This window comes from Emys orbicularis, chromosome 15 (assembly GCF_028017835.1).
Source record: "Emys orbicularis isolate rEmyOrb1 chromosome 15, rEmyOrb1.hap1, whole genome shotgun sequence".
Taxonomy (NCBI): Eukaryota; Metazoa; Chordata; order Testudines; family Emydidae; genus Emys; species Emys orbicularis.
The window spans coordinates 17,676,618-17,696,785 of NC_088697.1; the positions used below are offsets into that span (position 1 = coordinate 17,676,618).

Below are 20,168 nucleotides of genomic sequence, written 5' to 3' on the forward strand. Positions count from 1 at the left end.
ATATGCCGAATTCAGCTACACTATTCGTGTAGCTGAATTTGCGTATCTTAAATCGACCACCCCCCCCCCTTTAGTGTAGACCTAGCCTTAGGCAGATTTTCTAATCCTTTATCATTCTCATGGCTCTTCTGTGAACCCTCTCTAATTTATCACCATCCTCCTTGAACTGTGGACACCAGAACTGGACACAGGATTCCAGCAGCGGTTGTGGCACTGCCAAATTCAGAGGTAAAATAATCTCTCTGCTCCTACTCCAGATTCCACTGTTTATGCATCCCAGGATCGCATTCGGTCTTTGGTCATAGTTTCACACTGGGAGCTCATGCTCAGCTGATTATTCACCAACACCCCAAAAGCATTGTCAGACTCACTGCTTCCCGAGATAGAGTCCCCCACCCTGGAAGTATGGCCCACAGCCTTTGTTCCTAGACATATACATTTACATTTAGCTGTATTAAAACGCGTATTGTTTGCTTGTGCCTGGCTCACTAAGAGATCCAGATTGCTCTGTATCAGTGACCTGTCCTCTTCAGTATGTACCACTCTGCTAATTTTTATGTCAGCTGCCAACTTTATCAATTAATATTTTGTTTTCTTCCGGGTCACTGATAAATTTTAAACAGCTTAGGGCCAACAACTTGCACCCCCTGTCGGACCCCACTAGAAATACACCTGCTTTTTGATGATTCCTTGTTTACAGTTCCATTTTGAGGTCTGTCAGTTAGGAAGTTTTTAACCCATTTAATGTGTGCCGTGTAAATTTTATATCATTCTAGCTTTTTAATCAAAATGTCGTGCAGTACCAAGTCAAAGACCTTGCAGAAATCTAAGTATATTACCTCAGCATTGTTGCCTTTTTCAGCCAAATTTGTAATCTCATCCAAAAAAAAAAAAAGATATCAAGTTAATCTGACAGGATCTATTTTTCATAAACTCCTGTTGATTTGCTTTAATTATATTAATCTCCTTTAATTCTTTATTAATCAAGTCCCATGTCAGATGCTCCATTATCTTGCCTGGGATCGATGTCGAATTGATAGGTTATAATTTCCTGTGACATCCTGTTTACCCTTATTAAATAATGGCACAACATTAGCCTTCTTTCAGTTTTCTGGAACTTCCGCAGTGCTCTAAGACTTATTGAAAATCAACATTCATAGTCCAATCAGTTCCTCAGCCAGCTCTTTGAAAACTCTTGCATGCAAGTTATCTGAACTTGCTGATTTTAAAATGTCTAACTTTGCTTACTTCTGTTTAACTTCCTCCAGAGATTCCAGTGGACTGGAAAGAGTGTTATCGTCATATGATATGACTACAGCATCTGTGTTTTCCCGAAATACAGAACAAAAATATTTATTGCCCAATTCTGTCTTCTCTGAATTATTATTGATAATTTTGCCATTTCCATCTAGTAATGGACAAATATTGTTGGCAGGATTCTTTTTGTTCCTAATATACTTAAAATCCTTCATATGATCCATAACTCTGCTGACCATAGATTTCTCCTTGTGTCCTTTGCTTCCCTTATCAATTTTCTACAATTCCTAGCTTCTGATTTATATTAATTACTGTTGCCTTCCCCTTGCTTCTGTTTATTATATATTTTATTTTTATAGCTGCCTTCACTTCGCCCTCTCAACCAGCTCAATTTTTAAACTAATATGGCTTCCTTCCTTGATTGTGGCTTTTTGGACTTCTAGTAAAGTATTCTTAAACAATTCCCAGTTATCATTTATGTTTCTCTGATTAAATTCTTCCCTCAGTGGATTTGGTGCATAATTGTTTTCAGTTTTGTGAAATTGCTTGTTTTAAAGCACCAAGTATTTATATCTCACTGGTTTGGACTTCATTCTGTTTGCACATTATAAATGTGATCAATGCAAACATATCCTTCGCCTCTTCAGTTCGCCATCTGTACAATGAGAATAGCAGCACTGCCCTGCCTCACAGGGGTGATTGGAGGGTAAATACACTGATGACTGTGAGGCACTCAACTACTACAGTGATGGGTGTACACAGATAGATAACGACCGATGCTCATGGCTTCCTTGTTTCTGATCGTTTTTATAAAACTAGTCCGTGCATAAACTATGTTTTGGGTTTATTGTTAAGTGGCGTCACCTGCCTACAGTTTCATGTGTTTAAAAACAAAATCTGTTTGTAAATTAGTGAGGCACAAAATGACGTTGGGCTCCAGCTCTGAAATTTCAGGTGCAGCTCCTAGACTCCTGCACGGATTTGCTTGTAACTTTCCAGACAATGAAATCGTTATCCTGAGAGGAAGTGCTGGGAGGGTAGGAGACGACCTGTGCCTGCCGATAGTGGGGGAGGGAGTGAGGGCAGCCGGCTTCAGCAATGTTACTGAGCATGCTCAGTCCACGTACACGCGAAGCAGCAAATCTGGGGGGGCACAAGACCCTACATGCCGCCCTTGTTTTCAAGCCTGACAAAGGATTCATACTGCACAAACTCAGTGCCGCCTTTAAGCATGGCACCCCAGTGATGCCTGCCTAGGGTTGGTACTGGGCTTTGAGAGCCTCCGATTACATGTTTACAGTATCGGTTTCACGTTATTCTGAGTGTTCAGAGTTGTCAGCTGTGGAGTGTCCTCTGCTCTTGCGCCTGGTGCCCTGCCAGATCCTGGGATCTCAGTGGGTGCCGAGGAGTTCTGGGGTTTGATGCTCAGTTTTGGATGCTGCCCTTTGTCTGTAGTAGGGCTGGTTCCTGGGAATCAGGATGCACCCATAGGACTGAATTTCTTTCTCTCTCTCTCTCTCTCTCTCTGCAGGTCTCTCTTCAGCGCTGCTGGAAGTCAACGTGGGACAAGCCTCTATCTCTACGATCCAAGGGCAGAGGGTGGTGTTGCCGATCTGGTACACGAGCATGTCTCAGAGTCGTCCCTATGTCTCGTGGGTCCTTGAGAGACCTGGAGCTAATCGTTTGCAGGTAAAAGGCATGGGGGGCAGGGAGGTGGACACCTTGCAGGGGAGCCCAGGGCTCCGGTTGTGCCTCACTGGGGGCTTGGCGAGAAGTCTCACAGCGAGAGGAGAGGTTTCACTGGTGACCACGGGGTGAGAGTGTCGGCACCAGCTCCTCTCCCTTGGCTCCTCCATGCTCCTGTTCGGTTGGGAGGGGGAGCTGGGAGCTGCTCTGTCAGTGACCCGCACCTCACTGGGGGGCAAGTGTGACAGTGAATGAGTGCGTCCAGTGTGGGCTCCCTTGATGGCTGCTGTGGCATAGGTCGCGGAGCCCTGCCCGGTGCATACGAGCCCACGGGGAATCTAGGCATTTGCCTGGAAAGTGGCCTAGGGCCTAGCTTCTCCTCCCGCCTCTGTGTCAACTTAGACTGACAAGGTAGGGGAGGGTATATCTTTTACTGGACTGACTTCGGTTGTGGAGAGAGACGAGCTTTCGAGCCACACAGAACTCTTCTTCAGGGCTGGGACAGGTACTCACCGCTAAATAAATCTGTTCCACCTGGTATTTAACTGTGACGCTCGCCGATCTGAAGCAGAGCTCTGTGGAGCTCAGAAGCGTCTCTCTCCCCAACAGAAGTTGTTCCGATGAAAGATGTTACCTCACCCACCTCGTCTCTCGTATCCTGGGACTGACACAGCTACATCAACTCTGCTCATCTTAGACTGGTCATTCAGTCTGGGCGTAGGCGCTGGAACTAGGGGGGCAGGGGGAGCTGCCTCACCCCCTGGCTTGAAGTGGTTTCCATCATATACATGGGTTACAGCGTGATTCAATGGCTCTCAGCACCCCCCACTATACAAATTATTCCAGCGCCCCTCAGTCTGGGACCCTGTCTGTAAAATGGAGATGGCCGCGTACGTCACTGGGGCTGTGGGACGCAAGGAAATATTTGTCAAGTGCTGTAGAAGGCTAGTCGGCGGCAGAGGTGGGGATAAAACTCGGGGTCTTCCAGCTTCCTGTCCTGGGCTTAATCCCATGACTAGACAATGTGGATTCTGGAGATACCAGCTCCTCCCATTCAGCAACTTTTTCAAAATTTCCATGCAAGCATGGTGAGATTTGCTCACGGAACCGCTCTGCCTCCTCCCAGGGAAATGTGACCCAGGTTCACGCATGTTTCTGATGAAACTCTTGTACTTTTCTTTGCCCAGCCCAAGAAAAGAGGGCTCCCGCCACCCCAAAAGATGTCCTGGGTTCCTCTACAATATCTGGGCCTCCCCTACACCCTGGGGATAAATGATTGTGGAGGAGCAGCCTGTTCAGTGCGACGAAATGTCTTGTCCCGGGCATTGCAACACGTCGGTGTGACCAGGGCTTTCCAAACGCCAAGGAAAGTATGTGTGAGGATGGGGGGTGTGGCATTTTTCTAGTGCTGCCGACTCCTGGTGTTGCACGGCCCAGATTCGACAGAGCCACTTTGTTACTTGACTAGCTTTAATTTCCATCTGCTTGATCTGACTCCGAGCACAAAGGAGCATCTGTTGGGGTATCTCCATGGGGAGCGGTGTACAACAAGCTAACCAGATCGCTGACACGGACAATAGTGTATTACGTCGCCAGGAGGAGCCGGAGGGCAGAGAGGGATGGAAGGGACCCATTGCAGCCTCACCGGGCCTGTGAGCAGTGATAGGAGCCTGGAGGAAGGGTTCTGCGCGGGGACAGCTGGAGCTGGGCCAGGCTAGTGCATGCACTAAGGGGCCGGGAGAGCCCAGGGAAGGGACCACAGCTAAGTCCGGCTTCCTCCCTGTTCTGTACAGCAGTGGTTCTCAAAGCCAGTCCGCTGCTTGGTCAGGGAAAGCCCCTGGCGGGCCGGGCTGGCTTGTTTACCTGCCGCGTCCGCAGGTTCAGCCGATCGCGGCTCCCACTGGCCGCGGTTTGTCGCTCCAGGCCAATGGGGGCGGCGGGAAGGGCGGCCAGCACATCCCTGAATTTTGTAATCTGTGGATTCCTGGTGAATGTTCAGAATTTGAAGGTTTGCTCCGTTTTGCATGAGCAGCCTTCGTTCTGGCATTTCCTAACTCCTGGGCTCTTAACTTTGGGGGGAGGGATAGCTCAGTGGTTTGAGCACTGGCCTGCTAAACCCAGGGTTGTGAGTTCAATCCTTGAGGGGGCCACTTAGGGATCTGGGGCTAAAATCAGTACTTGGTCCTGCTAGTGAAGGCAGGGGGCTGGACTCGATGACCTTTCGAGGTCACTTCCAGCTCTATGAGATAGATAGGTAACTTTGCAACTGTAATGTTCTTTTAACATATGTCTTGTGTGTAATAAGTAAAGAAAGCGTGACTGAGAGACGGGGGCTGCTATTTGCCTCTGATGCGACGCCAGTGTGACTGATGCAGAAATGTCTACCCGAGTCTGCAAAGAACCTAGGGCGATCGCTTGTAGCGGTGTGAATTGTCCCCTCGTTCCCAGTGCAGGGTTAACTCAGTGCCCAGCGATGCGGATTTAATGGTCACCATGGTTAACTATTTCATTCCTTATGTAGGAAAGGAGAGGAAGGGTCACAGATCATCACTAACTTGGGAGCTTATTTGTGAGGACTCAGTCATCAGCAGTGACTCAGCGGGGGCTGATATTGAATAATGTGGGTGGAGCTTGGCAGAGTTGTATCACTTTTTTTCCAGTTTGACCCCTATCCTCACTTGGGTTTCTCCCATAAAAAGGGGGAGGGATGGTGTCAGAACCGCTATGTTTAACTAAAAAATCGTGAGAACAGCGGTTATAACAACGATAAAGCAGCACTGGCTCTTTATGAACCAGGAGTTAGAAAAGTAAAGCAACTCAGAAGCTAGGAAGGCCCCCTAAGCCAAGAAATATATGGATGCTTCCAAAGTTTGATTTCATTTAAAAAAAAATAAAATAAAAAATAGCAATCTTGGTTCAGCACCAACCCCACAGTGCGTTTCATGGCTAAGTCACCAGCCCCAAGAACAGAACTTGCCACACATTGTAGGGTAGGTTGACCTGTGGACAACAATAGTCAAATATTAGTGTTCTGGCTGGTTAAATCTGTGGTGACCCATCGGTACCTGCACAGGTGAGTCACACATTGGTCCAGAGCAGCATCCTCACCTTGGAACTGTTGGAGGAACAGCTGTGACGTTATGGTGCCAATGTCTAGGCAGCTATTCTGCTTTTGTTTAGATTCAAGAGCCCATCTAGTCTCAGTGCCTGCTCCCCCGTCCCTGTGACAGTCCTGTCACCCCCACGGCAACCCAGCACCATTGCTGTGAGGTGCCAGACTGTTACCGCGTCAGGTGGGGAACAGGCTGCAGGAGCTGATGAACTGCCGAGCCTGGATCGTGACTCCGTCCCATGTGCTGAGAGAGGAGAGCTTGCACTCATCCAGCGGGACAGTTTGGTTGAAATGGCTCAGTCCCGTGAGTGGTGTCGGTAGCTCTGGGTTCTCCAGATCCCGTCTGCCACGGATCTGAGCCCTTTGAAGTCCAGCAGAAACTGCTTTATCCCCCAGCTCCTCTCCACTCCCATTTTCCTTCTGCCCTCACCTAAGCTCAGGCCTCGCTTGACCTTTGTTAGAGGCGTAGCTCCTGCTCTGTCCTGCACTCTGCCACGCTGCTCGGAGCTCTGCAGTGATGGTGGCTCGGCCGCTGCCACCTCCTTCAGGGAGTCTGTGCCATTGCTGTAGTTGTCGTGGCTCTTAAATTTACTTCACTCTCTACCATCACCTCTGTGCATCTTCCTCAGCCCCACCACTGCTGCGTCTCCTGCTAGCTTTCCTCTCCCAGGAGCTCCTTTCACTGGCTTCCCCACGTACCAGCTCTCCAGAGGCCAGGATGTGCAAAATGCTCCTGCTGTGCCCACCTCCTCTCGTGTGAAAGACGTGCGACTACATCACGCTCATGGCGAGATCCAGCCCCTCCTTGGTTTAAAGCCCAGGAGACCTACTGGATCTTCTCACTCTCCCTCCTCTGACCTAGCACTGGGCTTCCCACGACGGGTGCGACATCCTTCTTCCCTGCAGCTCCTGCCACTCTCTGGGACAGCCTCCCTGGATCTCTGCACCGCTCCCGTTTCCAGAAGCCATCTGTGCACGGCCTTTTCTCCCTGGCCCACTTCACTGTCCCCCTAATGTCCTGTTTCACTGGAACCTTGGTAGCGCTGCACTCTGGGGAGTGTGGGGCTGTTCTATTACACACTGTGTAGCCTCGGCTTCCCCGTCTTTACTCTTTGTCCTGCCCTCTCTCAGCTACGCTGATCCCTGGAAAGTATTCGGTGTCCTCATCAGCCCCGTCCCAGCATCTCCTCTTTCCCAGCTCCCTTAGTCTCTCCTCCATTCCTTACCCTCTCCTCCGTGGGTCATGCTTGTTGCTCTCCTTTGCTTCTCTCATGTTTTATTGCGGGCTTCCCAAGCCCTAATCCACAGAGGGATTGATAGTGAGGATTGACTGCAGTGGAGCTGCCCCCTGACGCCCACTGGCCCAGGCTATTAGTGGTTATGATGCAATCGGGAGATGTGCCTCTTGACGCCAAAGCAACTCCCTTGCGCCACTCATTTGTCCCCTGACGGCTGCAGGACTCCCAGGTGCATTGTATTCTCTTCTCTCTCTCTCCAGATACTGACGTACATGGACGGGATGGTGAAAGTGCAGGAGACGTACCTGAAGAACCGGACTGGCTTTGTGCACCCTATGCCTTTCTTCAACATTTCCATTGCCATTAACAACACCCAGGAAATGGATTCTGGCGAATACATGTGCACGGTCAACATTGTGGATGAAGATACCATCAACGGGAAAAATATTGGACTCATCAACCTCACCGTTCTGGGTAAGTTCTGGGTGCTCGCGTGCTCCCTCCCAGCCCCTGTGGGGGCTGAGGCAAGGCACTAGGGTGGGCCCAAATGGGATGTGCATCTCCATGACAGCACCACCTGCAGTGGCATCAGCTGGCTGCTGCGGGGGGAGGGAGATGAAAGATAAAAACTGTTCCTGTAACAGACTTGAGTTTAATTGTCCAGAAACTGAGGGTTGTGGTCCGGACCCCACAGACAGTCAGTTACCATGGTGATGAGTGCAGTGTAAAAAGGAGAATTGGATAGGGTCTCTTGTCATGATCACATCCCATAACCCAGTGCACTAACATAAAACCTCATGACCGAAGGAAAAGAGCGGGTGCCTCAAGGTGATACGCTAGGTCCCGGATTGATTACTGATAATCCAGAGAGTGAAGGTGTGGGGGGCAGTAAGGTAGCAAAATTTGCAGATGACCGTTATTTGGGTTGTTCAGGACCATAAAGCATTGCGAGACCTCTCCGAGACCAAACCAAGCTTAGGGGAAGGGGTCCCGTGAAGTCCAATGAAATTCAATGGTACTAAATTCGAGGGAGAAATGTAAGCTATTCGTACACCTTACAGGGTTCTCAATTATCTGCATCAACTCAGGAAAGGGACCTGAGCATCTCTGCAGATAGCTCAATGGAGCCCCTCTGCTCAATGCACAGCTGCAATCAAAAAGCAAACAAGATGTTGGGAGGTATAAGGAAAGGGATGGAAAACAATTTGGAAGATATTATAATGTCATTATAGCAATCAGTAGAGCAGCCGGGTGCTGTGTGCGCAGGCTATTGCCAAGCCAGAGGTGGTTCAGAGAATGGGACAAACTCTAGAAAGAGAAACGGAATTTTGGGGTCATCTTAGAAGGGAGATGAATAAGGGAAGGACACGGAAAGTCTATTGAATAATGAACAGTCTAGAGAAGGTACATTGGGAGCTTCGGTTCTCCTACACAAATAAAGGGACGGTAACTGTAATTTAAAGGTGGCACATTCAAAACCAATAAAAGCAAGTACTTTTTCACTCAGTGCATAATTAGCTGTTGGAACTTGCTGCCAGAGCATGGCATTGACACCAAGAATTGAACAAGAATCAAAGAGGGAGTGGCCATTTATATGGACACCTAGAATACCCAGGGTTACCATAGTTAATGCCAAGAAGGTTTTTGGGAGGGTATTAAACCTCCTGCTTCAGGGCTTGGGCTGGTCGCTGCTAGCGATCCGGATGAGACCTAATGTAAGGGCAGATCACACCACATCATCATGCTGTGAGGTTCTTACATCATCCTCTGCCACTGTCAGACAGGATCCTGGGCTAGATGGACCTTGGGTCTGATCCGGTCTGGCAATGCCTGTGTTCTGATGTTGTAACTGAGACTTTCCAAACAGCCTAGGGGATTTAGAAGCATGTCTCTCATTCTAGTTAACTGAGTGGCTTGTTGCGTTGTGGCACTAGGGCCTGGCATAAATCTTGAATCGTAGCAATATTGAATGTGTGGGAAGTCTTGAAAGTTCAGAAATAAAACGTTTCGACAGAACCTCAGCACAACTCCATCCCCTGCTGTTGTCTGTGGACAGCTCTCGGGATCTGGCTGTTGCTGCCCTTCGGCCTGGCACAGCGAGACACCTCTAACCTGACCAGATAAGAAGTTGGTTTCAGTGCAGTAAATCTACCATTGGAACACGGGATACTGCTGATGCTGCGCTGTGTGGTTGCTTTAGGGAAACGAACCATTTACTGGGCATTGCAGATCCATCTGGAGCCGGAGTGCTTTCCTGGGTTGTTCACAATAACAGCCGCTGAGGGGTTTTCTCTACAGCGTTGGCAGCAGAGCCAGGGCTAGGAAAGTGAGGGTGCAGGTTTCAAGCTTACATGACTACTCTGGATTTCCAGTATGGATTTGTTCGGGGCTGCCTGTGGCCAATAGATGGCGCTGTTTCTTTTTGCAAGTTACAGCTGGAACTAGGCCCTATAATGATGTCCGCATTCAAAAGGCACTAACCCGTCTTCTCCTCCTGCTCTCTCCAGTTCCTCCATCCCCCCCGACGTGCCAGATCCATGGGAAACCCTACCTTGGGGGCAACATCACCATGAGCTGCAAGTCATCCTTCAGCAAGCCCAGCCCCAAGTACAGCTGGCAGCGTACCGCCCCCAACACCCAGGTCTTCTTCGCACCAGCCCAAGGTAGGAATCCCCACCCTGAGTGCACCAGGATCGTGGCACTGACGGGGTATCAAGCAGGAAACCCTGATGCTCTCACCAAGGGGTCTGAGTGGCTGGGGCAATGTGGGAAAAGGGAGGAGGATCATTCTCACCAGGCACTGGCTTCCCCGTGGCATTCGCCTGGTTTGTGGCCAGTTTGGAGCAGGTCCATGGACCAGGCGTTCTGTGCTATCAAACAGCTGCACACTCGTGCCAGGCACCGGGGGTAACATTGCAGCATTAAACTACCGGGTATGTTCTATTGTGTGTGCACCCGACTCCATTCCTACCCAGCTGGACCAGTCACCTGGGGGAATGTGCATCTGTCGGCTCTGCAGTTTAACGTCCCCACCACTTGGGGAGAACGCTGTGTTCAGTCTGACTTCCCTCCCAGCTCTGAAACGGCTGGACCTCGCTGGGCTGAATCCTCAAAAATCCCCATTTGGGCAGAGCCCGAGCATGGAAAACGGCAGCCCAGGAGGTGACTGTTCTGAGCACACGGAGTCAGGGGATTTGCATGGGAACTTCACGGGCTGCCACATCCAGAGCTGCAGGGGGGTGGAGAAAAGGTCAGGGAGTCCTAACTCAGTAACAGATGGAATCTTTCAAACTCCCTTCTTTGATTTGATCCTCCCTTCTCTCTCTGCCTTGCTGGAAGTCACGTGTGTTCCTTACAGGGACCCTGGTTCAGAAGGGTAGTGACTGTATAACAGAGGGGAAGGGTGGCATTGCGGTTAAGTCAGGGACTGGGAGGAGGGAGATCTGGGTTGAATTCCCAGCTCGGTCACCGACTCCCTGAGTGGCTGTGGGCAAGTCATTGAATGTCTCTGGCCTCAGCTCCCCACCCTTCCTTTCCCCCGCCCTTTGTCCTGTCTATGAAGCACTGGAATGGGTTACCTAGGGAGGTGGTGGGATCTCCTTCCTTAGAGGTTTTTAAGGTCAGGCTTGATAAAGCCCTGGCTGGGATGATTTAGTTGGGGATTGGTCCTGCTTTGAGCAGGGGGTTGGACTAAATGACCTCCTGAGGTCCCTTCCAACCCTGATATTCTATGATTCTTCGTAGATTGTAAGCTCTACGATGAATATGTACGTATCCCACACCTAGCATGATGGGTCTCTGATCTTAGTTGACTCTGCGATGATACAGATCCTCCCAACACCGAGTGGGACTTTCAGGGGGAAGAGATGTCAGATGAGTGAATTTAGCATTTGAACTAGTCAGATTTCTGTCAAGCACGCAGCATAGCATAGCAGGCATTCCTCTTCCCCTGCCTGGGGATTTATGCAGACTGGATCTCTTGGTTAGTGGAGTTCTATTAGTCTTGGTCACTTCTCCTAATTCACATTGTCCCCCCTGCTCCTGATGTCTGCTCTTGTGTTTAATTAAATACCGGACGACTGTTTTATGAAGGGAAGAAGTCAGGAAATGTAAAAGGGCAGGTTCTCACAGCAACATGCCCTCCCCTGGTGGCGCACACTCGCCCACCTGGCATGCAGCACCCCCTTCGTTGCTCGTCAGGCTGTTACATACCATTGCCACGCTCGGTTCTCGGTATGCAGCGGCTTCCTTGACTTCCCTGCCTTTCTCTGAACTGAGTTCTTGATTGGCTCTAGAGCAGAGAGAGTCAGCCTTGGACATTTAGTATTCCCAACCCCCACTAGGAAAGGTTTGGGGTTGTTGGATGCGGGGGTTAGCTTGGGCCTCTCTAACAAATTATTTTAATATGCTCATGGAAAGTTACAGGTACGGGTGTGACTCCTGAGTCAGGCTTGGAGGAGAATACAACGTGTGCACTCAATAGCTCGTTTCACCGAAGGATCTCCAAGCATTTCCATATCCATTAAGCTAATACCTCTGTGAAGTGGGGCAGGTATTCTCCCCCTTTCATAGGGATGTTGCTGAACCTCCGAGAGGTGAAAGGACACCCCAGGGCCTCACAGTAGATGGCAAAGCTGCGAATAGGCCTCAGGAGTCCTGACTCCCAGTCAGGTTCTTGAAGAGTCACTGCCCTACATGGTGGTTGTAGGTGTGTCAGTCCCAGGATATTACAGAGACCAGGTGGGGTGAGGTAATAGCTTTTATTGGACCAAGCATCTCTCTCTCACCAACAGAAGTTGGTCCAGTAAAAGATATTCCCTCACCCACCTTGTCTCTCTACATAGTTTTAAGCACAGTAACAATTTTGGCAGGTAACATCATTCGTCACGACCCCTCGCGCGCATCAGTACGGGCTCATTGTCTCTGGCTCTCCCGCCACCACCAGCCTTACACTAACCGCCTGGCCAAAGTTACGCTAATTATGCTCCTCTTGTTACGATGGAAGAGAGGGTTGGGGACGCTTTGCCTGACCTCCGGGATGAGTGTCATTCCCGTTGACAACAGAGCTGCTGACATTTCACAGCTGTCTTGAAATACACTCGTTCCTCCATTGCTGCTTCACACGGAGCCTGGCTCTGTAAAACCTGCTCAGTTTATTTTTACTAGTGTCCAGCTTTACAGCCACGGCACGTTAGCTGTTTCTCGGCTTTCCTTTTCCTTTACTGCTTCCTGACTTGTAGCATCTCGGCCCTGTAGGTGGGGCCTGGCCTAGGACACTTCCCTGGGCCTCAGTAGTCACTGCCACTTGCTATCTCCTGTGCCTGCCCCCGGCTGGGCTCTAAGCCAAGCTAAGAGGGTGGGTTGCTTGTAGGGATCTTTCCCTCCCCACATATCTGCTCACCTGCAAACAGCAGTGGAGGCTTAGCGGCCATACAGCAGACACAGACTGCTTTGCAGGGGTGTTACACATGCCAGTGCTTAGCACAAACCATCAGGCTACCAGATTGGCGCACAGGGAACAAACATCTGGAGCCAAATGCATCGCTAGCGTAACTCCCCTGGAGTCGGTGGGATTGTGCCTGGGGTGAGTTGGGCTACTGACGCCAAGGCTCTGCTGCGGGATGTTTCCTCTATTCCCAGCCTCTCGGGAAGAATAGCTGAACGGCTCGGATGGCTCCCAGAGACTCGTGGGTGATTAGATACAGCCCTGGGTATCTCATCCAGCAGGTCATCAGCCAGAGAACGTATCCTGCTTCCCATCAGGGTCTGCACCCCGTCATCACAGCATCACTAGCATTATTCATTATTACCGCAGTCCTTGGGGACCCCCGTCAGGCTCAGAGCCTGTGGCGCTAGGTGCTGTACGAACAGAGGAGACCCAGGCACTGGTTTTTAATTTGTGAAGTGTGACGAGGGGAAGGGATATTGCCAAGGGGTGAGGAAGGTGTGAAATTTTCAGAAGTGCCTAAGTCACTCAGGGTCCGTCTGCCCTGCACAGGAAGCTGTGACTGCCATGTGGGTTGGCATACCTGTGCCAGCTGTAATCTAGCTAGCACAAATAACCATGGTAGTGAAGGTACGGTGGCACCGGCTTCAGCATGGGCTAGCTGCCCCCATGCAAACCCACTCTGTGTATCTACTCGGGTCCATGCTGTTCTCCTTACTTGTGCTCGCTAGATTCAAGCGGACACGGGTGTGCCTGCCACATGACCGTCACACCTGAATTTGCGCTGTAGCCGTACCCTTAGGCTCTTTGCAAAGCTGTACCCTGTGTGTGTATGTACCCTGTGGGCTGCTCTACAGTCGGCAGAGCCCCAGTCAGCACAGGTCTGAGGAGGACACGCAGGTGTAATCTCTTGCTGCCAGCACCACCTGTGGCGATTGCGCAATTGGTTTTATGTGGGTCCTTTTTTGTCCTCCCTCCCACTCAGACCCCTTCCACTTTTCCTCTTTGAAATACATTAGTTACTATGGAAACAGTGTCACTGGTGTAAGTGTAGCTTAATAACGTGCTGAGTGCAGTATAAAGCGAGGGGAGGTGGAGGGAGGGGTGTTCCTGGCTAGTCACCACTAGCCGGGCCTTTGCTGATCCCTAAGGTTTCTGCATGGGGGAGCGTGGCACGGTCTGCCTTTGTGGGCTCCAGGATGGTTGGCGCTGTCCTGTCCCCTCTATGGGCGCTGCTCAGACTCCCCTAGGTTTCTGATTGGCTAATCTCAGTGCTGTGTGGAGTTGTGCAATGAGATCTCAGGAGCCTGTCTTCACTGCCGTCAGTGTCGACGGACCCAGTCTAGCTTTGATCCCGGCTAGCTCAGGTGCCAATGACAGCGAAGCTGTGTCAGCACGGGCTAGCCACTCGAGTGCATACCCAGCCTGCACTGCCACCTGCGCTTTATGGTTCCCGAGCTAGCGAGATCAAGGCTAGCTCCGGTGTGTCTCCGTGTGCAGCAGTCACGCCTTTAATTGCAGTGTGGACGTAGCGAGAGCTGAACAGCTGGAGGCTGCTTGTGGTAGGGCTCCGATCTCATGGCCCTGGCTAGAGTCTGAGTTTAACCGTGGTGCCAAACCCATCTGGCTACTGCAGTCTGCGGCTTTAGGCACACGCAAAAATCTAAATAAACCCTGCAGCTGACACGTGTGTACAATAAACTTACTACAAAGCGTGCAAACCTAAGGAGGCCAACAGAAATGTATTACTGTGCCGCTCAGTTCACCCCCTGAGAAATCACTATGCCACTGGAGTATTACTCCCCACCCCAGACTGATACCTTCTTTCTGCCCCTCCCGTCTTCCCCCCGAAAGCCTGGCAGAATAAATAGGCTTGATTGCAACTGCTAAAGGCCAGTAGGCTTGGGCCGTGTCAGACTGTAGTGAAGGGCCCTGGTTCAGTCTCCCTTGATGCTGGCAGGGAGGGTCTTGCCTAGGCAGCTGGCTCTGGTTACTGACTGGGGATGTTGCCTTTTCCGATTGTGCTCTGTACTGGAGCAGATGGGAAGCCGAGGAGCACCCTGGGCGCAGCCATTTGCTGGAAGGTTTGTTCTGTGTGAGTGGCTGTTCGCCAGGCCGGCACCTGCTGCTGCGGCCTGTTTCCAGCAGCTCCTTTCCAAAGCTCTGATGAGGGTTAAACCCTCCGCTGAGCCTGTGGGCCCCAGGGCAGTGTTCCGAGGCTGCCCTGCGGCTTACAGCGAGACGGGTCCCGTCAAACGGGCTCTGTCAGGAACGCAGGTGCCGCTTTGGGTTCGGCCGCAGTGACGGAAAGGCGACACGGGCTCTGCAAGTGCCGTCTCTTCTTATGCCAAGCTGGCAATGGGCAGGATTTGTGACTCACACACACACACACACCGTGTCTGCATGGTTTAGAGAACATCTCTCTTAAAAGAAACCCAGCGGTGTGGGGAACATACGTAGCTGGACACTTTCACTGGTTTGCTATCCGGGCTACAAGCGCCTGCAGCTGTGGGTAAAGTGGGCTAAACATCCCTTCTTCACCGGGAAGGAACACAGCGCGCTCTTTGTTTCAACAATCCTTTCGAAAGGGGATTAAATTTCTGACCTTTCTTGCCACAAGCTCCGCCCCCTCGAGCCTCCGTTCACATAGAAGCACCTACACCTGTGATACAGGCGGCCTCTTTCTAACACCCTGAGCTCTGGGTCACAGAATACTGCAGTCATCAGAGATGCAACAGCGCTGGGGATTAACCTTCAAACAGCACCTCTTTGCCAAAGCATTCCTTTGCGATGCAGCACAATGGCTGTGCACAGCGTGGTCCTCGCTACTCTGTTAGGAGCAGGGCTCTGGAAGCAGGGGCAGAGATGTTTAGAGTTTACTCATTTAAAAGCTTTAAATATTGTGCGGAGCCATAATAAATGGGGGTTGTTTTGGTCAGTGAACCAGAGCGTTGGGCATGCAAGCGGCAAATGGGGAGTTTATTTGATTGTGCTGTTCAATAATGTTGCTTTATGAAAATGGCTAAACTCCAATATAATACATTCACACACACACCGTTTCAGTGTGAAACAGCGATGGTTGCCCTATACCTGTCACAGAACCACAAACGCAAAGCACTATAGTGTTAAGCCACTTAACAGTCCATCCCCTCTTCTCCTTCACCCACACGCATGCTCTACCACTGCGACAGCTACTGCACACCACATCGCGACCTTAACTCTGCCCCCTTAGAGATGCCGGCCTCCCAGCTGGTAGCTTTAATACATCTGCGCCTCTTGCACCCCATTGGCAGGTGGTATGAAATGTCATTGAGCAGTGATTTAGACCCTCCGGGTCTCTTGTTCTTCTTTATGAATTTTGCAGACCTCGCGAGAGGGACCCTGATGCTAACGAACCTCTCCAAGGAGATGTCTGGGACGTACGTCTGTACAGCAGCAAACGTAGCCGGCAGCTCCAAGTGCAACATCACCCTGGAGGTGAATTCATGTGAGTACGTTCCCTGAGCAGCAGGCTCTGCACTTCTGGAGCCTCGGTGGGGGGGAGCCGTGGCCATTAGACCTGCCGTTAATGCTTGAAGTGACCTAGATCCTTGGAAGGGAGAGTTAGCCCCAGGAGGGGAGGAGCCTGGGAACGGCTGAGGGATTCCTGCCCGCTCCAAAGGGATGCGATTTACTTGTGACCTGGGAAATGTTGCTGCAGACCTGGAGTGCATGACCCATGCACAAGATTGGGGGATTATTAATAAGGCAAAGATTTTTTTCAGTTATTTTTAGTAAAAGTCATGAACAGGTCACGGGTAATAAACAAAAATTCACAGAGGCCATGACTTGTCCTTTACTTTACTACAAATAACAGGGGGCAGAGCAGGGCTAGGTAGGGGAGAGGAATGGAGTCCCACGGGGGAGGGGGGGGCGAGACTGACAGGCCAAGCCCCCCGTCATGGTGGGGGGGACACACAGCCCTGACTCCAGTAACTGCAGCAGGGGGCATGCAGCCACGGGGGGCACACAGCCCCTGCTCCAGAGCTGGCCCAGCTGCAGGACAGGAGTGCACAGCCCCCGCCAAGCTGTGGCCATGGGGGTGGGGGAGAGGCAATGGCCCTTGGAAGTCGCACACTGCAGCCCCAGGCGAAAGCCGCAGGGCTGGGGCACATGGCCCCGCCCAGCCGGGGACGCTGCGGGGCTGGGGCGCACCACCCGGCTGCAGCCACTGGTGGAAGCCGCGGGGCTGGGGCTGCAGGGTCCTGGTTCCAGCCAGCCCCAGTTGCAGGGCAGGGGCGCACAGTCCCGTCTCCTCCTCCTCAGTAGCGTAGCTAGGAGGGGACTGGACCGTGGCCGCTCCCCCACTGAGCACAAGTGGCGCCTTGTCAAGTTCTTGGCGCCTTTTTAATTTTTACTCACCCGGAGGGAACAGGGGGAGCGATCACAAAAAAAAAAAAAAAAAAGCCACCCGCTGCGGCGCTTTTATTCACCCGGCGGCGCTCCGGGTCTTCGGCGGCGGGACCTTCACTCACTCCGCGGGTCTTCGGCGGCGGGACCTTCACTCACTCCGCGGGTCTTCGGCGGCGGGACCTTCAGTGCCGCCGAAGACCCAGAGCGCCGCCAGATGAGTAAAAGCGCCGCAGCAGGTTGACGCCTTTTTATTTATTTATTTATTTATTTCTGATCGCTCCCCCTGTTCCCTCCACCTGGCTACACCACTGCTCCTCCTGAAGCCCTAGAAGCCACGGAGGTCCAGTAAAGTCACGGAATCCGTGACCTCCAGGACTAAATCGTAGCCTTAATGAACACTGTTACCGCCAGCAGCACGCTGCACAGATGGCAGCAAAGGTGAACAGGATCCTGGAGGACCTCAAAGAAGGGGATTTCTGTACCATGGGGCGGCCCCACTCCTGAATCAATGGGCTGTCCCCACCACTTCTCCTTCCCCCATTCCAAGACACGTGGGAGAAGCCCCTCTCGCGCTGACTTGGGTGCTGCATTGCTCCTGCCCTGGCGTTCCTCTCTCTAGACTCTCTCTCTCTCTCTCTCTCGTTCTCTGTAGCGCTCAGTGCAGCCGTGATCGCCGGAGCTGTGGTGGGGTCCCTCATTGGAGTCGGCTTAATTATCTTGTTTGTTCTCCAAATGTTCGTCTATCGAAAGAAAAAGAAAGACACGCAGGAGGAACTGGCCAACGAGATCAAGTGAGAATCCCCACATTGCTTGGCAAAAGCCCATGTGAAACATCCCAGACACGGTCCCTCTGTGGCCCCTTGACAGCTGGTCACAGAGCTGCCTGCTCAGACCCACCTGCTGGAAGGGAAGATGAGTGTTAACTGCCGGAAACGCATCACGGGCACAAAACCACCATTTGCTTTGAGGCGGGGGATGCTGTTACAGGGTTGCCAACTCTCAGGAGCCCTGTGCTATTTGGTGTTTGTAATAAAGCCCCAGCTCCCAGAGTCATGCAATTATTGTGACTCTCAGCTTTCATGTAAAAAACGTTTCTAGCCCTCTGGAATGAGGAGAAATGCTTGAAAACAGACGCTTAAAGGTTAAAAAACAGAAGAATTTTTTTTAAAAAAAACCCAGTTTTATTTTATTTTTATTTTTTAAATCTCATCCTGTGAGGTCTGGTTAATTCAATGCTTAGGGTTGCAACAAGTTCCCAGTGCAACGCTGTGGTCAAAAGAGCGAATGCACTTCTGGGAATCTTGAGTTAGGAGCAGAGAGGTTAGTTGACCTCTGTATTTGGCACTGGTGCGACCGCTGCTGGAATCCTGTGTCCAGTTCTGGTGTCCACAGGTTGTGGTGTTTAGATGCTGCATGCGATGATTAGAACTGGGAGCACTGGCTGTTGGGAGTCTGAAAGGACAGGAAACAGGAAGGAGGGGGGAGGAGTTGAGGAGGCTGAGTGAGAGTCACAGAGTGCGCAGCTACAGCTTGGTAAAGAGATTTGCACTGTAAATAAAGTTCTGTTGAAGTTTGTTAATACCTTGCCTGGTGGATACAACACAGGTCAAGAAAGATGTTGATACATTGGAGATGGCTGAGAGAAGAGCCAAAAGAATACCTATCTCACAGAACTGGAAGGGGACCCTGAAAGGTCATTGAGTCCAGCCCCCTGCCTTCACTAGCAGGACCAAGTACTGATTTTACCCCAGATCCCTAATTGGCCCCCTCAAGGATTGAACTCATAACCATGGGTTTAGCATGCCAACGTTCAACCCACTGAGCTATTCCTCCCCCCTGAATGATTAAAGGATGCCTTATAGTGATAGACTCCAGGAGCTCCATCTATTTAGCCTAACAAAGATGATTAAGGGGTGACTTGATTACAGTCTATAAGTACCTACAAAGGGAACAAATATTTAATAATGGGCTCTTCTATCTAGCAAAGAAGCTAGACAAATTTCAGATTGGAAATAAAGTGTAAATTTTTAACAATGAGGGTAATTAACCATTGGAACAATTTTCCAAGGGTCATGGTGGAGTCTCCATCACTGACAATTTTAAATCAAGATGGGATGTTTTTCTATAAACTCTGCTCTAGGAATTATTTTGGGGCAGGTCTATGGCCTGCGCTATCCAGGAGGTCAGACTAGATGATCACAAAGGTCCCTTCTGGCCTTGGAATCTATGAATACTGCTAGTAGCTCTGCCCATCATTAAGGTTACCTGACACTTTCCATTATAAGACCCTGTTTTCCGTTGCATGTAACTATGGGAAACTTTAACCATGTAGGCTGAAATTTTCTAGGACAGGTGTTTGCCTCAGACTTAATTGTGTTCCAACCAAAATAATTCAGCCATTTCTGAGAATGAGATTAGGGAAAAATACATTGTTTTGGCCAGTTAAAAAGCTCCAGCGCCTCCATGCTTTAGCGCAGGGGTTTGAAATTTGGCTTGGGGGTCACTGTGGTGTCAAGGATGTGCCTTTTGCTGTTCCTATGAAAATTTGCCCAAATTTGGCCAACTGATGAGCCTTTGAAAAACCTCACTTTGCACATGCTTAGTAAAGTTCTTAGTTAGGGTTACCATCCGTCCGGGTTTCCCCAGACATGTCCAGCTTTTTCAGCTTTAAATGGCCGTCCGGGGGGGATTTCTAATAAAGTAGAAATGTCCGGGATTTCCCCCTTCCCCTCATGCAGAGTGCAGGGCGAGTGGGGAGCAGGGGGCACAGAGGCTGCAGGGGCGGGGGGGTGCAGGGGCTGCAGGGCGAGGAGGAGCAGGGCAGGCAGTGGCATAGAGGCTGCAGGGGCAGGGCAGGCGGGGGGCGCAGAGGCTGCAGGGTCGGGGGGGTGCAGGGGCTGCAGGGCGAGTGGGGTGCAGGGGACACAGAGGCTGCAGGGCGAGGAGGAGCAGGGCAGGCAGGGGGGGTGCATGGGCTGCAGGGCGAGTGGGGAGCAGGGAAGCACTTAGCAACCCCCAACCAAGATCAGAGCGGGAG

General features: G+C 51.1%; 1 protein-coding gene across 1 annotated transcript in view; it reads left to right on the forward strand.

Moving 5' to 3' along the window:
* ESAM (endothelial cell adhesion molecule) overlaps positions 1-20,168 on the forward strand; it is an 89,321-nt gene that overhangs the window by 65,230 nt on the left and 3,923 nt on the right. Inside the window, exons 2-6 of the mRNA XM_065417004.1 lie at positions 2,789-2,946; positions 7,554-7,767; positions 9,801-9,956; positions 16,104-16,226; positions 17,784-17,922. Of these exons, the coding sequence (XP_065273076.1) occupies positions 2,789-2,946; positions 7,554-7,767; positions 9,801-9,956; positions 16,104-16,226; positions 17,784-17,922 (790 nt within the window). The remainder of the gene's footprint in view (positions 1-2,788; positions 2,947-7,553; positions 7,768-9,800; positions 9,957-16,103; positions 16,227-17,783; positions 17,923-20,168) is intronic.